Genomic DNA, 17,957 nt, shown 5'->3' with positions numbered 1-17,957 from the left:
TGGACTTTATTCTGGACAATTGGACTTTATTCTTTTTTTAACCCTACGGAAGGGTATTATTAAAAAAAAAATTTTATATAAACTGTGTGCAGGGAAGGACGACGATTACTATATCGTCTCGGCCCCTCGGGTTCGTACATGACATAGGAGTCGTGGCCCGAGTCGACTTCAACGGTTCATCCCCCGTCTGGTACGGGAGGTAAGTCCATCGAAACACTCGCGAATCTCCTGTCAGCGGGTTTACTGTATTCCTTAAGGTGATTCACTGATTTAGGACTAATTTGGACTGTTTTTAAATTCATAGTAAAGGGCAAGGCATGGCCAATACAAGATAAGGGTTCTGATTTCATCACCGCTCCCTTCTTGCCCGCCTTAGGAAAACGAAACCTAACGCGAACCCAAGCTTTAAAATTTGGAATAGAACGAGACCGATAGGGTAACGAGCTTAATAGGAAACTCGTTCGAAAAATATTGGTTGCTCTTTAAGCACACTTCAAAGTTCATGATGGTTTCTGTGAGTTGAATGCGTGACTGCGCCGCCTTCTAATGGGGTGAGGCCTTGGGTATCAAAGCTCTACTAAGCTTCCCTCGCCTCGATTCAACTTACATTAGCTCGGATTGATTCCAGAGGGGTGTGCTCAAATTGTAACGAATTCCTTTTCGAAGGAATAGAAGCTGGTCTAGAAAACAATCTAAGTGAAGCCATCATGTTTTTTGTTTGCTAGAAATCTTTAGGTTTGTTTTGGTAGCGTCGAGTCGGCCTTGTTTGTGGTTGTGTAAAATTCCCTTGCAATTAAGAATGTCGAACTGGTATGATAGAAGCCAATACAATGAGTATCGACCTGAATTTGAATATGGACATCATCAGTTTTATGACCATGGTGGAAATAGTAGTTGGGAACGCCAACCTTTTCAAGGTTATGGTTCATACCATGGTGAGCCCAATTACTATCCACACGCGAATTGGTCTTACGAGCAATAAAATCAGGAACACTGTAGTACTAGTTACTCGTTTTTGGAAACTAGTCTTGATTATGATATTTCTGAACCTGTTCCATCTCTAGAAGAGACCCAACAACGGATTGAAAGGACGTATAAACGTTTAGTTGCAATGAATAGTTCAAAAGAAGAGTGTACACGATATTCTGAGATGATAAACGAGAGTGGTGAACGTATAAGTGTTATGCTCAGTGAAATTCAGGCACGTCTAGAGGCAGAAAATGAACAGTTGGCTAATGCTGCTCGAAATAATCTAAATTTCCAAAATAGGGTTTCTAATTCTACCCTTGATATCAATAGTGAATATTTGCCTAATTTAGAGGACGAGGCTAGAATAAAGACACTACTTTTTGATAAGGTTCGATCATTTTCATGTTATTATAGTGATGATTATGATGAGGATAGTATTGATGAAGAACATGAAATATGTAGGCATAGTGATCAGGAATTTGTTACTCCGATTGAGCTTTATAATGATAGTGTTGTTTCTAATACAAATCCAAATAATTTTAATAATTATTCACCTATTCAAAAGGATGTGGATTTGACTAGAGATACCACCGTTTTAGACGATGTAGTTCATGATCCTTTAGCCTGCATATGTTGGATAATCCATTATTTGATGTGCCTATCAGTGAATCGGAGGAGGTAACTATGATTAAAACCTTAGTTTATGAGCCTTTCTCTGATAATCCTTTATATGATTGTGATGATGGTTTAGAGGAAAGAGTTTACCCTGAGAATACTGTTTTAGAATCTAGCGATTTAGAAACACTAGTCTTAGAAGATGATAAACTCGTAGAAATGAGTGAGGATGAACCCAACTTAGAAGAATCTATTGACCATTTCCAGGAATCTGATGACCTAGAAATTAGGGAAGTTGTGACTAGTCTTTCTAGAGACACAGAAAACTCTAAGTTTGGGGGTGATTATCATTCTCCGTGTGCTTTAACTCTTAGAAAGTACCCTCCTGTAGGACTTGACATTTGTGCCTCAACCATCTTACAAGATTATCTTCATACACGTTTTCCCGAACCTAATGATGTCCAGAAAGAAGCTCAGTTGTTAGAAACCCATCCTCTGGTTGATGTGGTTAACCCAGGCTATGATACCAAGATTGACTTTGTTTTCCCACCAAAAACTTTTCAACCAATTGTGGGAACTTTTGATTTTAAGATGTGTCGGTTATTAAGTTTTGAGACTAAACCTAATCACTTTAGGATATTAGGGTCGACACATTTTCTTAAGGAAGACCACCTCTTTCATTGTGGTCAGCTGTGTGAGTCAAATCTGACTGACTTAGAGGATCCCCAGTTATTCAGGTTGTTGTTATGTGCTTATAAGTTCTTAGTTGAGTTTTTCCAGACTCTAATACCTGAACCGGATCTTAGCTTTGAGGAAATCCAACCGATGAAAACCTGTTATCTAGACCCAGTTATAGAACCTGAACCTGAGCCACAACTAGATGTAGTTGTCTTAAACAAGGGTATGTTCACATCTTTTTGGTCTGTTGCAGTTTCCTCTTCTTGTGGGTAATACTTTTTGATCCAGATGACCCACAGTTATTCCGACTACTTCTATATGATTCTATGGTGACTAACTTCCGAGTCTGGCTGAAGACTTTAAACTTAGCACTTCTTGGGAGGTAACCCAATATCTCATGCGACACGGTAATATCTTTCCTTATCTTTTGCTTCATTGGTAACGTTTCTCCTTGTTCATGTTTTTAATTTTATCTTTAGAACATTGAGGACAATGTTAGGTTTAAGTTTGGGGGTATGGGAGAAACTTTTTAGTTGCATTATAAACTCCAGAGCCTAGAAATTTATGCTTATTTAGGATGCACTAACCAATCTAAGTGGATGGAAGCATTTTGGTTTAGGAGTTGAGGACCAATCTGACTAGATGGAAACATCTAAAGAGTCTATTCATAAAAGCACAGAGCTCAGGTGTTAGAAATAACATGATAGTTTCGCCATATCTCGTTGAGTCCTTTTGCTTTCTATTTTATTTTTATTTTTTCTAGGTGATTGGTGGGGCACACGATTCAAGTTGTTACCACTGCTAGGTAAATAGAGTGATGAGTATTAAAAAAAAAAAAAAAAAAAAAATTGAGACCTGACCCAAACAAAATAAAATTCAATAAAGTCGACCACTGGTACCCTTGTATATGCCAGTTGTGTTGACCTAGAGTTAGGATTATTGACCACTGGTTCCCTTGTATATGCCAGTGCGTTGATATTAGTCAGACCGGTATCTCAGTCATTTAGGTTAGGCTCATCTTGGCAGAGGCCTTCAGATAGATATCGGAAACACCTTTCACTTTTCAACCATCTACATTTTTCTTTTTCCATCTTCTTGATCTTTTCATGTGATTAGTTTGACTCCGAGTATGATGTCCATAGTAAAACTATCTTAGTAGAGCTCTGTCACTTATATGAATTTTAGTATGCTTGAGTGCAAACTCGTGTACAACAATTGGAATTTAGCATCAGGGTTCTTCCTCCCATAAGCAATAAGTATGCCAACCAATGAGGTTCTTTAGTGCCTTCCAAGGTTCTGCGTAGATAGCTAGGGTCTGGAGTAAAGGTTTTGTGGGTAAACCTCTGGTAAACCTTCCCGAGATTAACTCGGTCACTATTTTATTTTGTAGTTTTGATTTGCTCGGGACTAGCAAACAATAAGTTTGGGGGTATTTGATAGACGCATTTATGTGTCTATTTTGTTCTCAATGTTCTGTATTGTTAGACTCGATTAAGTACTTATTGTGTTATTTTGTGTTCTTGTAGGAAATTTTAGAGAAATAAGCCCTTGCGGCGAAATGGGCTCAAAAAGCAGTGTTTTACACCCCGGAGAAATGTACCGTAGACACCCCAGAAATGCACCAGAAGCGTCCCAGAAATGTCCCGGAGGAACCCAAAAAAATTACTATTTACACCCCAATTGATATTCGCACCCCAGCACTCTGGATAAGGGGCACCTTCTTCAACAATTTGAATTTGTGTTTTTGGCGGGAAATGAAGTTTTCAACTGGCAGAATTTTGATTGTCAAAATGAATGGGTTAGAGTGCGATTCAATCGCTGAAAATTGGCAGAAAGATGTGATTTGGCATAAGGAACAAAGTTTGGGTGGTGGTTTCGATCAAATTTTGCTGGAATACGTGTTTTGATTCTCGAGTTCAAAACAGGGCAAGCATGCACTAGAGGATGATAAATCACGCGTCATGGAGAGTTATGGACGTGTTCTGATGATGTGGAATGGCTCGAGCATCACTTTGGGTCGTGAAGAATCGATTTGGAGCGTGGAGGGAGGAAGTTTACGCAAGAAATTCCAAGTTTGGTAAGAAAATATTCGGAAAATATTGTTATTCACTGCCCGCATAATGAAGAATTATATTGGAGTTATTGGCGAGATTTGGAGCTGTTGTTGGGTATAAATAGGCTCTTCGGGTCTACTAGAGAGGGGGTCGAGAGTTTTTGGAGCTAGGGAGAGCTAGAGAAGACGAAATCAGAGTTTAACAAAACTCTGTTTCTGCTGCTGCATGAAGATGAACAAGAAGAACAATAGACTGTAAAAGACTGTCGTTCTTCAACAGTGACAGCGACAGTGGAGTGTGGGTCGTAGTTTCCCAAATACTACAACATTTCATATGTATCGTTCTTGTGTGACGCTTCCTGTGGGTCGCACATTAGCTGTTTACACCATTTTATCTTCTTCTCATCATTTGTAAACCATTTTTGAGCTATAATAAATTATTTTGAGAACATTTATACTATGATGAGCTAATTCTCTCGTAACCAAGGCAATGGAGGAAGCTATTCACGCAACATAAATGGGTAACTATTTCATTTAATTATATAATTCACCTAATCGCTGCTTTTGCAGAGTTTTAAATTGTTTGAATGATTGTCTTAATTATTTGTTATTCAGTTTGATAGGTTATGCTTGGTTTAATCTCTTGATAATCTATACTTAAGGTTTATAAATAATGTTTGAGAATCTGTATGATTGATAGTGAATTAAAGATAAAAGAGGACTTAAGAATTGAATAGAGTTTTGAAATATTTATCATTCAATTTTGCATAATAGTGGAATCTAGTGTCTTGGTTACCTCTCGCACCCATTGTTAATAGTTTTGTATATAATTTTATTAAATCTTTAAATTTAATCTTCACAAGTCCGAGAGTTTGAACCTCATTACTACAACCCACGAAAAAATCAATAATCACCAAGCCCCCATTTCTCTAATAAATACGCAACTCGCATTACCTTTTTTTTATATAGATAGTGAGAGCAAATTGAATTGTTTACTAAAATATTAAATAAGATTACCATATTGCCAACCTCCATGGAAACAAAAAAGAGTTTAATAGAGCTCCGATGACATGCATTACCAAATTCGAGTCATTCTCCTGGCTTGAGCAATCTTAAAAGTATGAATTTCTCCCTAAAACTCTGCGACGTAAAAATATTTGTACTAATAAAATTCATAAAGAGAGTGCCAGGTTACCTCAATGATCTTGGGATCTTTGAAAGCCTTTCTTTTAACGTTTAGAAATCTCAATATTTATAACTCTGCAGTATCCTTGGGTGTGTATACTTTTTTCCTAATCTGCCAGACTCAAAAATTAACAACTGCATTTCAACTTTGCATCTACTTGTGCAGTTCATGATTTATATGGGAATACCAAGATTAGCAGGATCATTTGGACGATCAGACAGTCCGGATCTCTTAAGATTTGTTTTTCCTTTATGTAATGGTATCATCTTAACTAGAATCGGTATTCCCCTTTATATTGACAAGTTGAGTGCACGTGCTTTCCACGTGGGCTGAAAAAATAGGTCACTGTTTAAATCTAAAACTTATTTCAGATTCAGTTTCTCTAAACCCTTAATTATCATATGCATTTGCAATTTGGATATGAATCTCTTCATTGAATTTGTTTTACAAGTCGAAAAATTTGAATACAAACTAATAATTTGAATTGTAAAAAGATTACATATTTTGTAGCTCTAATTTGTAACGAAGAAGAACGATAAAGAGAAAGAAAACATTTCCATGGTGTTTGAAAACTGTACCATATTGTTTTTCGATTCTGGCCCTTCCAAGAAAATTAATTATTATGAAAAACCCCATGTAGAATACCTTATGTTACACTGTAATCCCTATGCGCAGACACCGAAAAAGTTCAGGAATCTCTCATATCCGACGGCTGAATTTTAAACTTATCGGATCTAACAGATCAATTTTTTGTCGGCTTCATATTTTACTAAGCTTTCCGTTCGGGCATGCTGCTATTAAAAGGGGTGAGATGTAGTTATGTTGATTTATTAAGATGGTGTTTGACAACTAGAAACTGAAATGTTTTTGCTTCCGAAGAACAGAAGCAACTCTCGAAAGTCATAAGTGAAAAATAAATCACCATAAAAAGTTCATAAACTCATGTGAAATTGTATCCCCAAACTAGCTAATTTGTGGATTTTCGACTTTATTAAGTCGAAAGCTTATTTTTTTTATATGAAATCCGTGGTTAAGAATATTAATAATATGTCATAACTGTGGGGATTCCCATTTTACCAAAATCAAATTGTTTGTGAAATATCTTATCACAAACATTCTCTGATACTTTGAGGCTAGGGGGCGTAAAATTGAAATTTTGATGTATTACCTCAATCGCCCACTTTAATTTTGATCATCCATTTATAATCCTTATTAGATATAGCTTGTCGTGTAGAAGGTTCAAAGATAATGAACCGACAGAAATATTAGGAAAATCACAATAACAAGTGTTAGAGCATTGCTCGATCGAACTCGCAAGTGTTGATATCTCAAACTTCTCGTCAAATTTAGTTGATCCAAACTATATCTTGATTTCTAGTCTACTACGTAGCCATGTCTCGGTTTAAGCGTGTAATTGAGCATCGGACTTCACCGCGTTCACCATTTGAAGAAGGAGATCAACTGAAGACTATGGATTGGAGATCAACTAAAGAACTCTGGAGAACTTCGTCGACAAAATATATGTGAAAACTGAACCATTTATTCACTCAGAAAATTTCGAGTGACTCAGTAGACTTTAAATTATTGCACAATGAAAATTTCAAGTTGTGTTTATTCCAAATATATTTCTCGAAATATGAGTTAAGCTATATGTCATTCGAACAATTTATTATTCAGGATGGTCAATTGAAAATAACCTTGAATAATTATATGTGTGAGCTTATCATTACTCAAGAATGTTTCGATTTGATTCATTTAAATCATGTGAAAGTAACCTTGAACGTTTTATATGATCCGTGTGAGACAATCATCTAATGTTAACTTGGGATGTTTTGTATTGATTAAGTAATCATTTGAGAATTACTTGGAACAAGTGGTATGTGTAAGATTACCATTGTCGTCTTCTAAGGATGTAAAATCGATTATCGAGAGTTATACAGAAATACTGACTTATGGATACAGGACAGTATGCGTACGTAGTACACGTACTTGCGAAACTAGTTTAGGTCCGGAACTTCAGTATACATACCTAGTACATGTACTGGCGTAACTGTGATGGGTCCGGAGTTGTAGTATGCGTAATCAATACATGTACCGGCGAGACTAGGGAAGGTCTTAGTATGAGTACTTAGTACACATACTAGTCAGTTTATGATTCGTCCAAAGACACCTCGGTACACATAGTCAGTATGCATACAAAAACGTTTGTGCTCGTGAACTCAGGGGAGTATGTGTACTCAGTGTGCATACAAGAGTCCCTGAACCGTAACTGCCGTGAGGGTACACATACCTAGTATGCATAACTTAGCATTAAAATTCATGAACTGGATGTAATACACATACTCAGTATGCATACTTACCTAGTCAAATATATTTATATGCATTAAAAAATATTTGTATGAGATATCGAACATTTGAATAACTCTCCAGAACACATGTTAGATATATATTTGATTGCCAATTAAGTTTTGGTTGATCATCAAGTTTAATCTAAAGTGTTTTATGTAAATGACGAAAAGCTTATTATGTTCATATGGCTAACTTTGATTAACCCTTTTTGAGCCTACTCATTGTACACACGTTTAGGTACGGTTCATCCTAATCTAAGATTGTATATTTCATTTGTGTGAAATTCAAGCTAAACCATCTAACAGTGGATACGATTGCTTATTTTTTAAGCTATCTTAGCTTGAATCTCAAGTTAGAATTTCATCTAACGGTGAACGTTGTTTTCTTGATTACAAAGCTATCTATTCTTACATCGTAAGCAACCCCTGATCTTGAAAGTCTATATAAAGACAAGCTCTTGCATCTGGGAAATCTAATACCGACACTTTCATGTGTCCTAGTTGCAAAGTAGAGTCCATTCTCTCTTAAACTAGGCTTCCAGATTTTTTTGTGAAACATAATTAGGTTTACGACTTAAAGACTTCGCTTGGGATTCGTGAAGCCAGGTCCGACTATTTTATCTTTGATAGTTAGTTTATCCTGATCTTACTCTTTTATAATTTTGAGTTTATCTTGTTTGTGAGTTATATCGAGTTTATTTCCGATATGTAAGATATAAAGAAATCACAAAGTTCTTCGTCTCAGACTTTGTGATTCCACAATAACTTTTTTTTATCTTTAATTAAGTTATTGTGAGGTGAATAATAACCTAGGCTGCTCTTTGGGAGTCATCAATACCAGATTTTAAGGTTTGTTGAGCTTTATTCTTATTGCAATCGATTTCCTATTTCACCTTGATCTTTAATCTAAACGGAAATTCGAATAGACTTATCTGTGGGAGACAGATTTGTTTATAAGTTTTCTTCTTTGGATTGAAGAAACTTCTAGGCTATAAAGGACGTCAGTTAGGGGAATCATGTGCGCAAAGTCCTGTCGTGATTCAAGATGCGTAAGGAGCGTAATTGTACCTGAATTGGTGTGAGCTTGGGTTCGGGATCAACTACATTCCGGACCGAAGTTATTCGTAGTATGCTAGAATCTGTAAAGGCTTAATACAATGTGGTGTTCAAGTCTGGACTAGGTCCCGGGATTTTTCAGCATTTGCGGTTTCCTCGTTAACAAAATTTCCGGTGTATGTGTTATTTATTTCCGCGTTATATTTTTATTTATATAATTGAATATCACAGGTTGTGCGTTATATCAATCATAATTGATAAATCCTTCCTTGTTTGTTGGATAAGACTTGATTGAACTTGGATATTGATTTTTGAGATCGTCCAAGTACTCTCACGTTATAATTAGGTTTACAGACTCGTTTTTGTTTAACGGCTGATTGTGTAGAGAACGCGATAAAGCAATTTAATATTGTTCCTTAATTGCGTATCATTGAGTTGTAACTCTCGGAAAATTATCAAGATTTAGTCCATACAGGTTGCCGAATGAAAAGGTTGGGCGTGCTTGTTGTGCCCCCGGTTTTTCAACAAGTAATAACAACGTTTTCTACGAGAAATAAGGAAGATGAATCTAAACTGAAGTCAGACATGATTGAAATGGTGGTTCTAAGGCTTCGACTATGTTTATCAAAAGATACGTTCTTTGAAAAGAGTGTACGTTCATACGGGATTGCAAATCGAGTTTGGATCCATAAGGGATTTAAGAATGAGTACTCATACTTTCATATTGACTTTAAATGTACCCGAAACTTAAGTTGGGTATGAGTTTTTATCTTTATTTAGGGGTAGAGGTGTAAATTGGGTCGTGCCAGCACGAGCACAGCCCAGCACGAGCACGTTAAAATTTGAGCACAACCCAGCCCAGCATGGCACAACACATTAGTTTTATGGGCTCTGTTGGGCTAGCCTAATCGACACAGAGGCACAATACAGTATGCGACACGGATTTTAAAAACTAATTTCGGTTGGGGATCTAAGAACTCCCAGCCGTAAACACCTTCAAAATTTATTTATTTTTACGTGAAATTCATAAAATCATATTTTTTAACCATCTAAAAGCAAAAATAAATGGTGGGTTTTCTTAGTTTTTGCTTTCTATGATGATCATGATCTTTGAACGAGAAGAAAATAGTTTTGGATTTTCTTGATGATCATCATCCTCTTCATGATGAAATTATGCTCATCGTCTTTTCACAATTTATGAATGAGAAGAAAAGAATGGGGAGAAGATAATAGATTTAGTGTGTTTTTTTTAATGATGTTCTTCGTGATGAAACTATGATGAAATCATGATCATCATGATTTGTAAATGAGAGGAGAAGGAGAAGATTATAGATTTATGATTTCTTTTTTTAATGACTAGTGAAATTTATGTAAGGATATTTTTGACGTTTTCATATATCTTGAATCCCCCTATCTATTTTTTGGCTACAAATAGCTTTTTAGCCCCCAAAAACTCGGCCCCCTACAACCCAATAATAAAGTTCTATTTTTTATAACAACTCCTAGAATACCTAACTATTTTAAATATATTTACTTTGAAAAACACAAAATAAATGGGCTCCACGCATTGCAACACGACACAACACGTTTATTTTTCCGACACATCACAGCACAACACATTATCTAGCACGACATACCATTGCACACAACACATAAAACACATGACTTCGTGAACTTGGCTGTGCCGGGACGACATGTTTTACACATCTATATGGAAAAACGGCAATTACCATATTTGACATGTTGAAACGACAAACTTCCAAGCTTGCAGCCCACTGTGGATGCACTAATGGCTTATTTATGGCAAACATTTAGTAAAATTGCAACTGCCAAATGCCAATGGAAATTTGCAAGTTGCAACATCATTACTTTACTAGTTTTTGAATGTAAAATAGGTTTGGGGATCTGAGCAAATAAATTGTTGAGAGCACTACACATCCTGTACGGTAATGTAAGAAAGAAGACGAAACAAAAGAACAACACAAATTAAGGATCAATGATTTTTTTCAATGAATTTCAACGATGAAAGTCTCCTCTCCTCAATTTTAAACAACTTCAAATTTCTAATCTTATAATGTTTCTTTGGTGCATTATTAAGAAAGAGAGATAAGTAATTAAAAAACGTCGGGGGAAGGGTCCAACTGGCGTGGGACCATTATTTGACTGACTTTTCAAGATTCTAGCCAGCTTCTTTTAAAACTTGCATTAGATTTTGCTTTGTGAGAGTGAGAGGAGGAATTTGATCCGGGGTCCATGGTTGGGTGCATGACCGGTGCAATGTGATCACAGATGTTTTGTGAACTCCAGCCGTTGTTTCAATATTGGAGATCGAACACCGGCTTTACTGCATTAAAATGGGTACTTTCTAATCACTAGAAGTCTAGAACACTTCCATTAGCAAATTATGGTAGAAAATGAGTGATTATTTTTAGAAAGAAAAACAACAAACTCCGGTATAAAGTCGGAAAGAAGAGGAACCCAAGTCTACAATCCTGGGGAAACTAAAGCATTGTCAACTTTGCTGCTGGTTTTGGCATCCTCTGGCAAGCTATATATTTATCTATCCATATCTAGATTTGACCCTGACATAAAATAAGAGCATGTGACGTTATTAAACTCATCAGAGACGAAACTTCTTCTTAATCCTAACATATATACTATGGAGGGGAAGAACTAGTAATAGGCTATATAGTAGTATAAACTAGTATTGGTTGTTAGGTCTATAAAGACCGGCGAATGCGGCTTCAACTCCTCTCTCCCTCTGGGGAATAAGTTGATGAAAGAAAGGAAAACTATATTCATCTTCATTGTCATGAAAGTTGAATTTTTCTTATTTTGGTACTAATACGATCAAATTGCAACTTGGTTAATTATATGAAGCTGCTGATTATGATGCATGAGTGTAGAGCTGAAGCTCAACCGTTGACATTTTTAATGAATGTGTGATAGGCACTAGCTCTATCTATCTAAACCCTAGACTTTTAGAGAGAGAACAAGTCCAAAACAAGAGGAGTCTTATCTAATATAGTACTATATATAAGATGAAAAGAGAGTAATGGTAAACAATATGAGTACTTGTTTCTTCTTGTTGTTGCTGTTGTTATTGTGAGGGACAAACTTCCAAAGATAATAGCTAGCTCTATATGGTTTTGGTAACCATGGATACTAGCAGTAATAACGATAACTTAACGAAGATGAAAAGATCATCACCATCATCTGGTTTTGGAGCTGATCAAGGAGTTGCAATCAAGAGAGAAAAGAGTACCAGTAATGGATCTTCATCTAATAATTCCGACTGCGAAAACCGAAAAGAGGTTCAACTTGAAGGAGGAGTTGTTGATAGTAACCAAAATAAGGTATATATATTAACAATTATGCATGAATTAGTTAAAAGCGATATATATCATCTAACTCTATTTGAAGATCTCTAATCTTCATTTTTATTTTATCCTGTTATCTAATAGATAATAATTTATATTACGGATTGCAATTTCATCGTGTATATATATGAAGTGATTTTATCTTATAAGAAACTTTCTTAAAATCATTTCATTCAGGAACTAGAACTTGATTAGACTACATATATACTAATTTGTGAATTTTCGTTTTGTTAATTCAATTATGATATTTAATTTGATTTTTATATATTGCAGGGTGGAGGAAATACCAAAGAAAAAAGTAGTAGTCCAAATAAACCCTCTTCACCAAACCAAAGATTGGAGTTAATAAGCTTCAACAATTTGCAGGTACTTACTTACACTAGCAAGCTAGAAATTTGATAAATATGTATACATGGATGATGATTCATAAGATGCATGTGCTCTACCTAATTACTACGTACATGCACAGCATGCATGTAGTGTTTATGCTCATAGTGTTTATGCCCATATGCGGAAGTACTACAGAAAAACTATTGTTCAAAGTGGTTTTTTGGATCATTTCTAACTCATTTCTGATTTCTCTATTTGGGATTGGATGATGTTTCCATAACAGTTAGATATTCAAAAAAGAAAAAAAAAAAAAAAAGATTAATCCCTGGTTAGTTTTGTGCATGATCATTCGATGTAATTCGCGTCATATTATTGGTAAACAAAAAAAAATTATGAACTATGTAATTCAACCAAAATCAAACACTTAATTTGTCCTAATTCAAGTATTCAACTTCTCAAGCTTATACCAATAACAACAAAAACATTGACTTGACTTTATAGTCAAATATCCCGATCAAAATGACTTTATAGTCAAATATCCCGATCAAAATTCAAAGCCATAGATAGTTGACTTTCACCGGTTGTTCTTCTCTATTTGAGATGTTTGTTTGATGCTAATTTACATTACCTATACACAGACACCTAAAACAGCTGCAACGGTACGATCATCAGCAACTGATACAAACTCAAATGCAACATCTTCCTCAAACAAAAATACTGAGGTAATCTTTTTATTGAGTTTAATCATAATCTTTTTTTAAGAGAATAAATCATATATATATATATAATCCTTGCTGGAATAATACCAATTAGTTCTCACTATTAATACTGAATTGTATTGCTTGATGTTGGTCCAGGATGACCAGCTAGTATCTGCCAAAGCCGAAATGAGCCAAGTAAAACAAGAAAATGAAAGATTAAAGACGACTTTATCTAAAGTTGTCCAGGATTACCAATCTCTTCAAATGCACTTCTTTGACATAGTTCAACAAGAACAAACGAAGCAGAAATCAACAGATAAAACTGCAGTAGTGGTACTACCAGCCTCGACCCATCATAAGGATATTGACGAAGAACCTGAACTTATTTCACTTAGTCTTGGGAGAAGTAATTCTGCTGAGCTTAAAAAGTTTAAAGATGAGAAAACTAATAGTTCAAGCAAATCTAAAGATGGTGCTGGTAATCATGAGGATGACCTAAACAAAGGCTTAGCTCTTGGTTTGGGTTGCAAGTTTGAAGTCTCCAACAATGCAGCACGTACTGAACTTGTTACGAATCAAAGGTCCGAAAATAGTTTTGAAGAACTGAAAGAAGAAGAGGTCGTTGGAGAACAATGGCCACCTAGTAAAATCTTGAAGACAGTAAGAAGCGGAGATGATGAACTTTCACAGCAGAATCAAGTCAAGAAAGCTAGAGTCTCTGTGAGAGCAAGATGTGATACCCCAACGGTTAGTATGACAAGTTTTAGCTTCTTATCAAAACATGTTTAGATACCAAACTAACTACGGTCAGGGATGCACGAATGCGGTGCTTAAACCTTTTAAACCTTTGAATAAATGAGTAATTTATCCATTTATCTACAGATGAATGATGGGTGTCAATGGAGAAAATATGGCCAGAAAATCGCGAAAGGAAATCCATGCCCTCGAGCATATTATCGTTGTACTGTTGCACCAGCATGCCCAGTAAGGAAACAGGTAATAAACACGATTAAAATCAACAGCACGGTTCAATTATCAACTTGGTGCTGGACATATTTAATACATATGATTGTATGACATCTGTTTAAACTTTCTTAATCTTACCAAACTTCTTATTTCAGGTGCAGAGGTGTGCTGAGAATATGTCCATCCTGATAACCACATACGAAGGAACCCACAATCACCCACTTCCAATTGCAGCCACAGCTATGGCTTCAACTACCTCAGCCGCTGCTTGTATGTTATTATCCGGCTCAACAAGCTCAAGACCGAACTTTGGTACTTCAGCAACAACCGGCACGTCTGGAGATCTAAATGGACTTAGCTTTAATATCTCAGATAACTCCAGATCAAGGCCGTTCTACCTACCCAATTCTTCAATCTCATCTTCACCTTCATACCCAACAATCACTCTAGACCTCACTGCACCACCAGCATTGTCTTCAACTTCAGCGTCTGCAGCATCTCAATTTAGTAGATTATCTTCAAATTTTCCCACTACAAGATACTCATCGACGAGTTTAAACTTTTCTTCTGGTTCAGAATCTAGCACTCTACCAACATCATGGGGTAATGGGTACTTAAATTATGGAAACCATCCTTACAACAAAAACCAATTAGGATCTTTAAATCTTGGAAGACAACCTCAAGAAAATTTCTATCAGCCTTACTTCCAAAAAAATGCTCCACCTCCTCCTCAACAGAACATGACAGAATCCATAGCTGCAGCCACCAAAGCAATAACATCAGACCCAAGTTTTAGATCGGCGTTAGCTGCCGCAATCACATCAATTGTTAATGGTGGAGGTGTGACTGGAAACCAAGCTGGGGGAGAGAATGTTGGGCAGAATTTGAAGTGGGAATGATCTGTACAGTTTCCATATTTTCTAACTCACCCCTCCAGCAGTAATGGATATGGCTGAGCATCAACCTACGCACTCTCCTCCTTCAAATAACCCACATGGGAACTTGATGTGTCTCCAGCTTCTATGACATTCTCTTTCCATCAGGATTTTCTGCATCAGCGCATCATAATATGGGTCACATCAATTGGGTATCACTTTGATGACATGGATCAAGTTTTGTTTAATTTAGTTGGAATTGTAAAAATGATCAAGATTTTTTTTCAGTGATGGCGATGACAGCAAGGATTTGAAGATCACTATGTTCTAGCATTTGTAAAATATACGTACTTGCTACCTGAGTACCTGTAACTTGGAGATGGGTTCAATGGGGATGAAGCTATAACATTTGAGCTATCTCTCCCGACTCATTAGATAATTTTTAACATTGGTAACTCTGTCTATAAATTTCAATGTTAAACTTGTTAGATAATTGGAGATCCGTGCTCTTACCCATTGTTTCGTTGATGAGATATTTTTTGTTGCATTCATAGGTCAGCGAGTTCCTCTGCTATGCGCCTATGCTTCAAATATTGCTCAACCAATGTATTACACACATGTAGAATTCTCTGTAACTTCTATCAAACTACAACCAGGGAGCTTTCTGAGACCCTTATCCCTCATTATGTCTCTAATCCTCTCCACGTCCTTCCACCTCCCCTGCCCCGCGTATATATTAGACAAGATTACAAAGGGAGATGGGTCCCCTGGCTCCAATTCCAAAAGCCTTACAACAATCTCTTCTCCCAGGTCGGCATTCAAATGAAGTCTACAAGCACCAAGCAAAGATGCATAAACAGAACTAGAAGGTTCTGCTATTTCTTGAATCAAATTCCAGGCTTCATCAAGCCGTCCATCTCTACCTAAAAGATCAACCATGCAACCAAAATGCTCCGAGTTTGGTTTCATACCAAAATTTCTGTCCATTGTCCTGAAAAGCTCCCACCCTTTTGCCACATTACCAGTGTGACTGCAAGCAGATAAAAGACCAACAAATGTACATGAATTGGGTATTACGCCCTCTTTTAGCATCAGATCAAAAATTTCATGTGCAAAATCATGCTTCCCATTTGTCCCATACCCTGAAATCATTGCATTCCATATGGCAGGATCCTCAGTTCTCTCACCATGATCGAAAACCTTACGAGCCGAAGAAGTAAACCCACATTTCATGTACATGTCGATAAGTGAAGTGGAGATGAACTCATCCGCCTCAATAGCAGTTCTAATCGTGTGAGCGTGGATTTCTCTTCCGCTCCGCAGAGCATAGAGAACTGAACAGGCTGATAGAAGGCTTGTCACTGACTGTAAACTTGGTGTTATGCCTGCTAATTGCATTTTATTGAAGAAATGAAAAGCTTCAATCCCCTTTCCCAATCGAGAAAACCCGCTAATCATCGAATTCCAAGAAGATGAATCTGGTTCCAGCCCGACTAGTTCCAGCTGCTCAAAAAGCTCCACTGCCATCTCACACTTACCATTGAACATCATTCCTGAAATCATTGAATTCCAAGTCATTAAGTTCCTAGAGTCACCCATTTCCTTGAAGATGTCATAGGCATCCTTCCAACACCCAGATTTCGAATACATATCTACAAGTGTGGTTCCCACCATAACATCACTGCCCGCAGTATGTTTCAAGACCAGGCAGTGAACTTGCTTTCCGAATCGAAGATTCAAAGCATCAGAACAAGCAGACAGAACTGAAACCAATGTTGCTATACTAGGATTTTCTTCCAGAACCTGCCTCATTTCCTTGAAGAACTTCAAGACGAAAACAGGCAACCCGTTCTGAACAAACCCTGACAACAAAGCATTATAACACACTACACTTTTATCTTGAATCAGTTTAAACACTTTCAAACCTGAAACCAATTCTTTACAATTGAAGTACATTGTTAACAAAGAAGTAGCTACATAAATATCCATCTCAACACCAAACTTTACTGCCAAACCGTGGATTTCTAACCCGTTTTTCAGTCTCTCACATGCCGGTAAGACACTAGCTAATGTAACTGAATTTGGTTTAAATCCTCCAATTCCCACATTCTTAAAAACCAGCAATGATTCGCTAAAATACCCATTTTGTGATAACCCTGATATAACAGAATTAACTGAAGCTATATTTCTGTGAGTCATTTCATCAAACATATTAGCTCCACCTTTAAAAAACCCTGACTTCATATACATATCCGTAATGGATGTTGCTATAAAAACATCAGAACTAAACCCAGTTTTTATAACGTGGGTATGGATTTGAACTCCAGTAGACACTAAAGTAAGCTTTTTACAAGCTTTGAAAATTGATGGATAATCAAAATAAAAAGTGTTAGGAATGGCATTGGTTGAATGCAACTTAGTGTAGTAAAAGATAGCTTCTTCATATAATCCATTCAAAACCAGTTTTCTAAAATTAATCTTCATCCAGTTATTCTCAAACTGTCGGATGTTTCATGTATGTGTATCACACCTAAGCACATACACATTAAGAAACTCCATGCGCCAGGGCTGCCTGCCCTTTTGGTAAGGAGTGTGTCCATATGATAGAGCGCATTTGTGGACTCGACCAACTTGGACCCTAGCCAAATCCGCGAAAACCCTAGGTCCCTAGCCTTCTATTACGGGTCACGCAAGTGGCGCATAATGATTGCGCGTTACAGTGTTGCAGGCCAAGTCAATGTGCAGCGAGAATGGCGTGACACTGCGCAGACTGTCAAGTGCTAAGAATAGCAAAACCCTG

General features: G+C 36.7%; 2 protein-coding genes across 2 annotated transcripts; one reads left to right on the top strand and one right to left on the bottom strand.

Moving 5' to 3' along the window:
* The first annotated feature begins 11,621 nt into the window (after positions 1-11,621).
* Positions 11,622-15,645, top strand: LOC113276005 (probable WRKY transcription factor 72). Its single transcript, XM_026525597.1, has 6 exons — positions 11,622-12,261; positions 12,559-12,651; positions 13,254-13,337; positions 13,473-14,063; positions 14,199-14,312; positions 14,438-15,645. Exons 1-6 carry the CDS (start codon positions 12,049-12,051, stop codon positions 15,179-15,181), a joined length of 1,839 nt encoding a protein of 612 aa, XP_026381382.1. The 5' UTR covers positions 11,622-12,048; the 3' UTR covers positions 15,182-15,645.
* On the bottom strand, positions 15,191-17,705 carry LOC113276004 (pentatricopeptide repeat-containing protein At2g02750-like). The gene is made up of 2 exons (XM_026525595.1): positions 15,671-17,705; positions 15,191-15,331 (listed from the first exon to the last, which is right to left on the bottom strand). The coding sequence occupies exon 1, from the start codon at positions 17,639-17,641 to the stop codon at positions 15,767-15,769; it is 1,875 nt and encodes a 624-aa protein (XP_026381380.1). The 5' UTR covers positions 17,642-17,705; the 3' UTR covers positions 15,191-15,331; positions 15,671-15,766.
* Between the last annotated feature and the right edge of the window lie 252 nt (positions 17,706-17,957).

Source organism: Papaver somniferum, chromosome 4, assembly GCF_003573695.1.
Source record: "Papaver somniferum cultivar HN1 chromosome 4, ASM357369v1, whole genome shotgun sequence".
Taxonomy (NCBI): Eukaryota; Viridiplantae; Streptophyta; class Magnoliopsida; order Ranunculales; family Papaveraceae; genus Papaver; species Papaver somniferum.
This window is presented reverse-complemented; position numbering and strand designations above follow the sequence as displayed.

What these genes read in the sequence shown, in the direction of transcription:
- LOC113276005 (XM_026525597.1), top strand. Translation starts at nt 12,049, where the DNA reads ATGGTTTTGGTAACCATGGATACTAGCAGTAATAACGATAACTTAACG. An exon ending in TAAGCTTCAACAATTTGCAG is followed by an intron (nt 12,652 to 13,253) that starts GTACTTACTTAC and finishes ACCTATACACAG; the next exon opens with ACACCTAAAACAGCTGCAAC. An exon ending in CATGCCCAGTAAGGAAACAG is followed by an intron (nt 14,313 to 14,437) that starts GTAATAAACACG and finishes TTCTTATTTCAG; the next exon opens with GTGCAGAGGTGTGCTGAGAA.
- LOC113276004 (XM_026525595.1), bottom strand. Translation starts at nt 17,641, where the DNA reads ATGAAGATTAATTTTAGAAAACTGGTTTTGAATGGATTATATGAAGAA.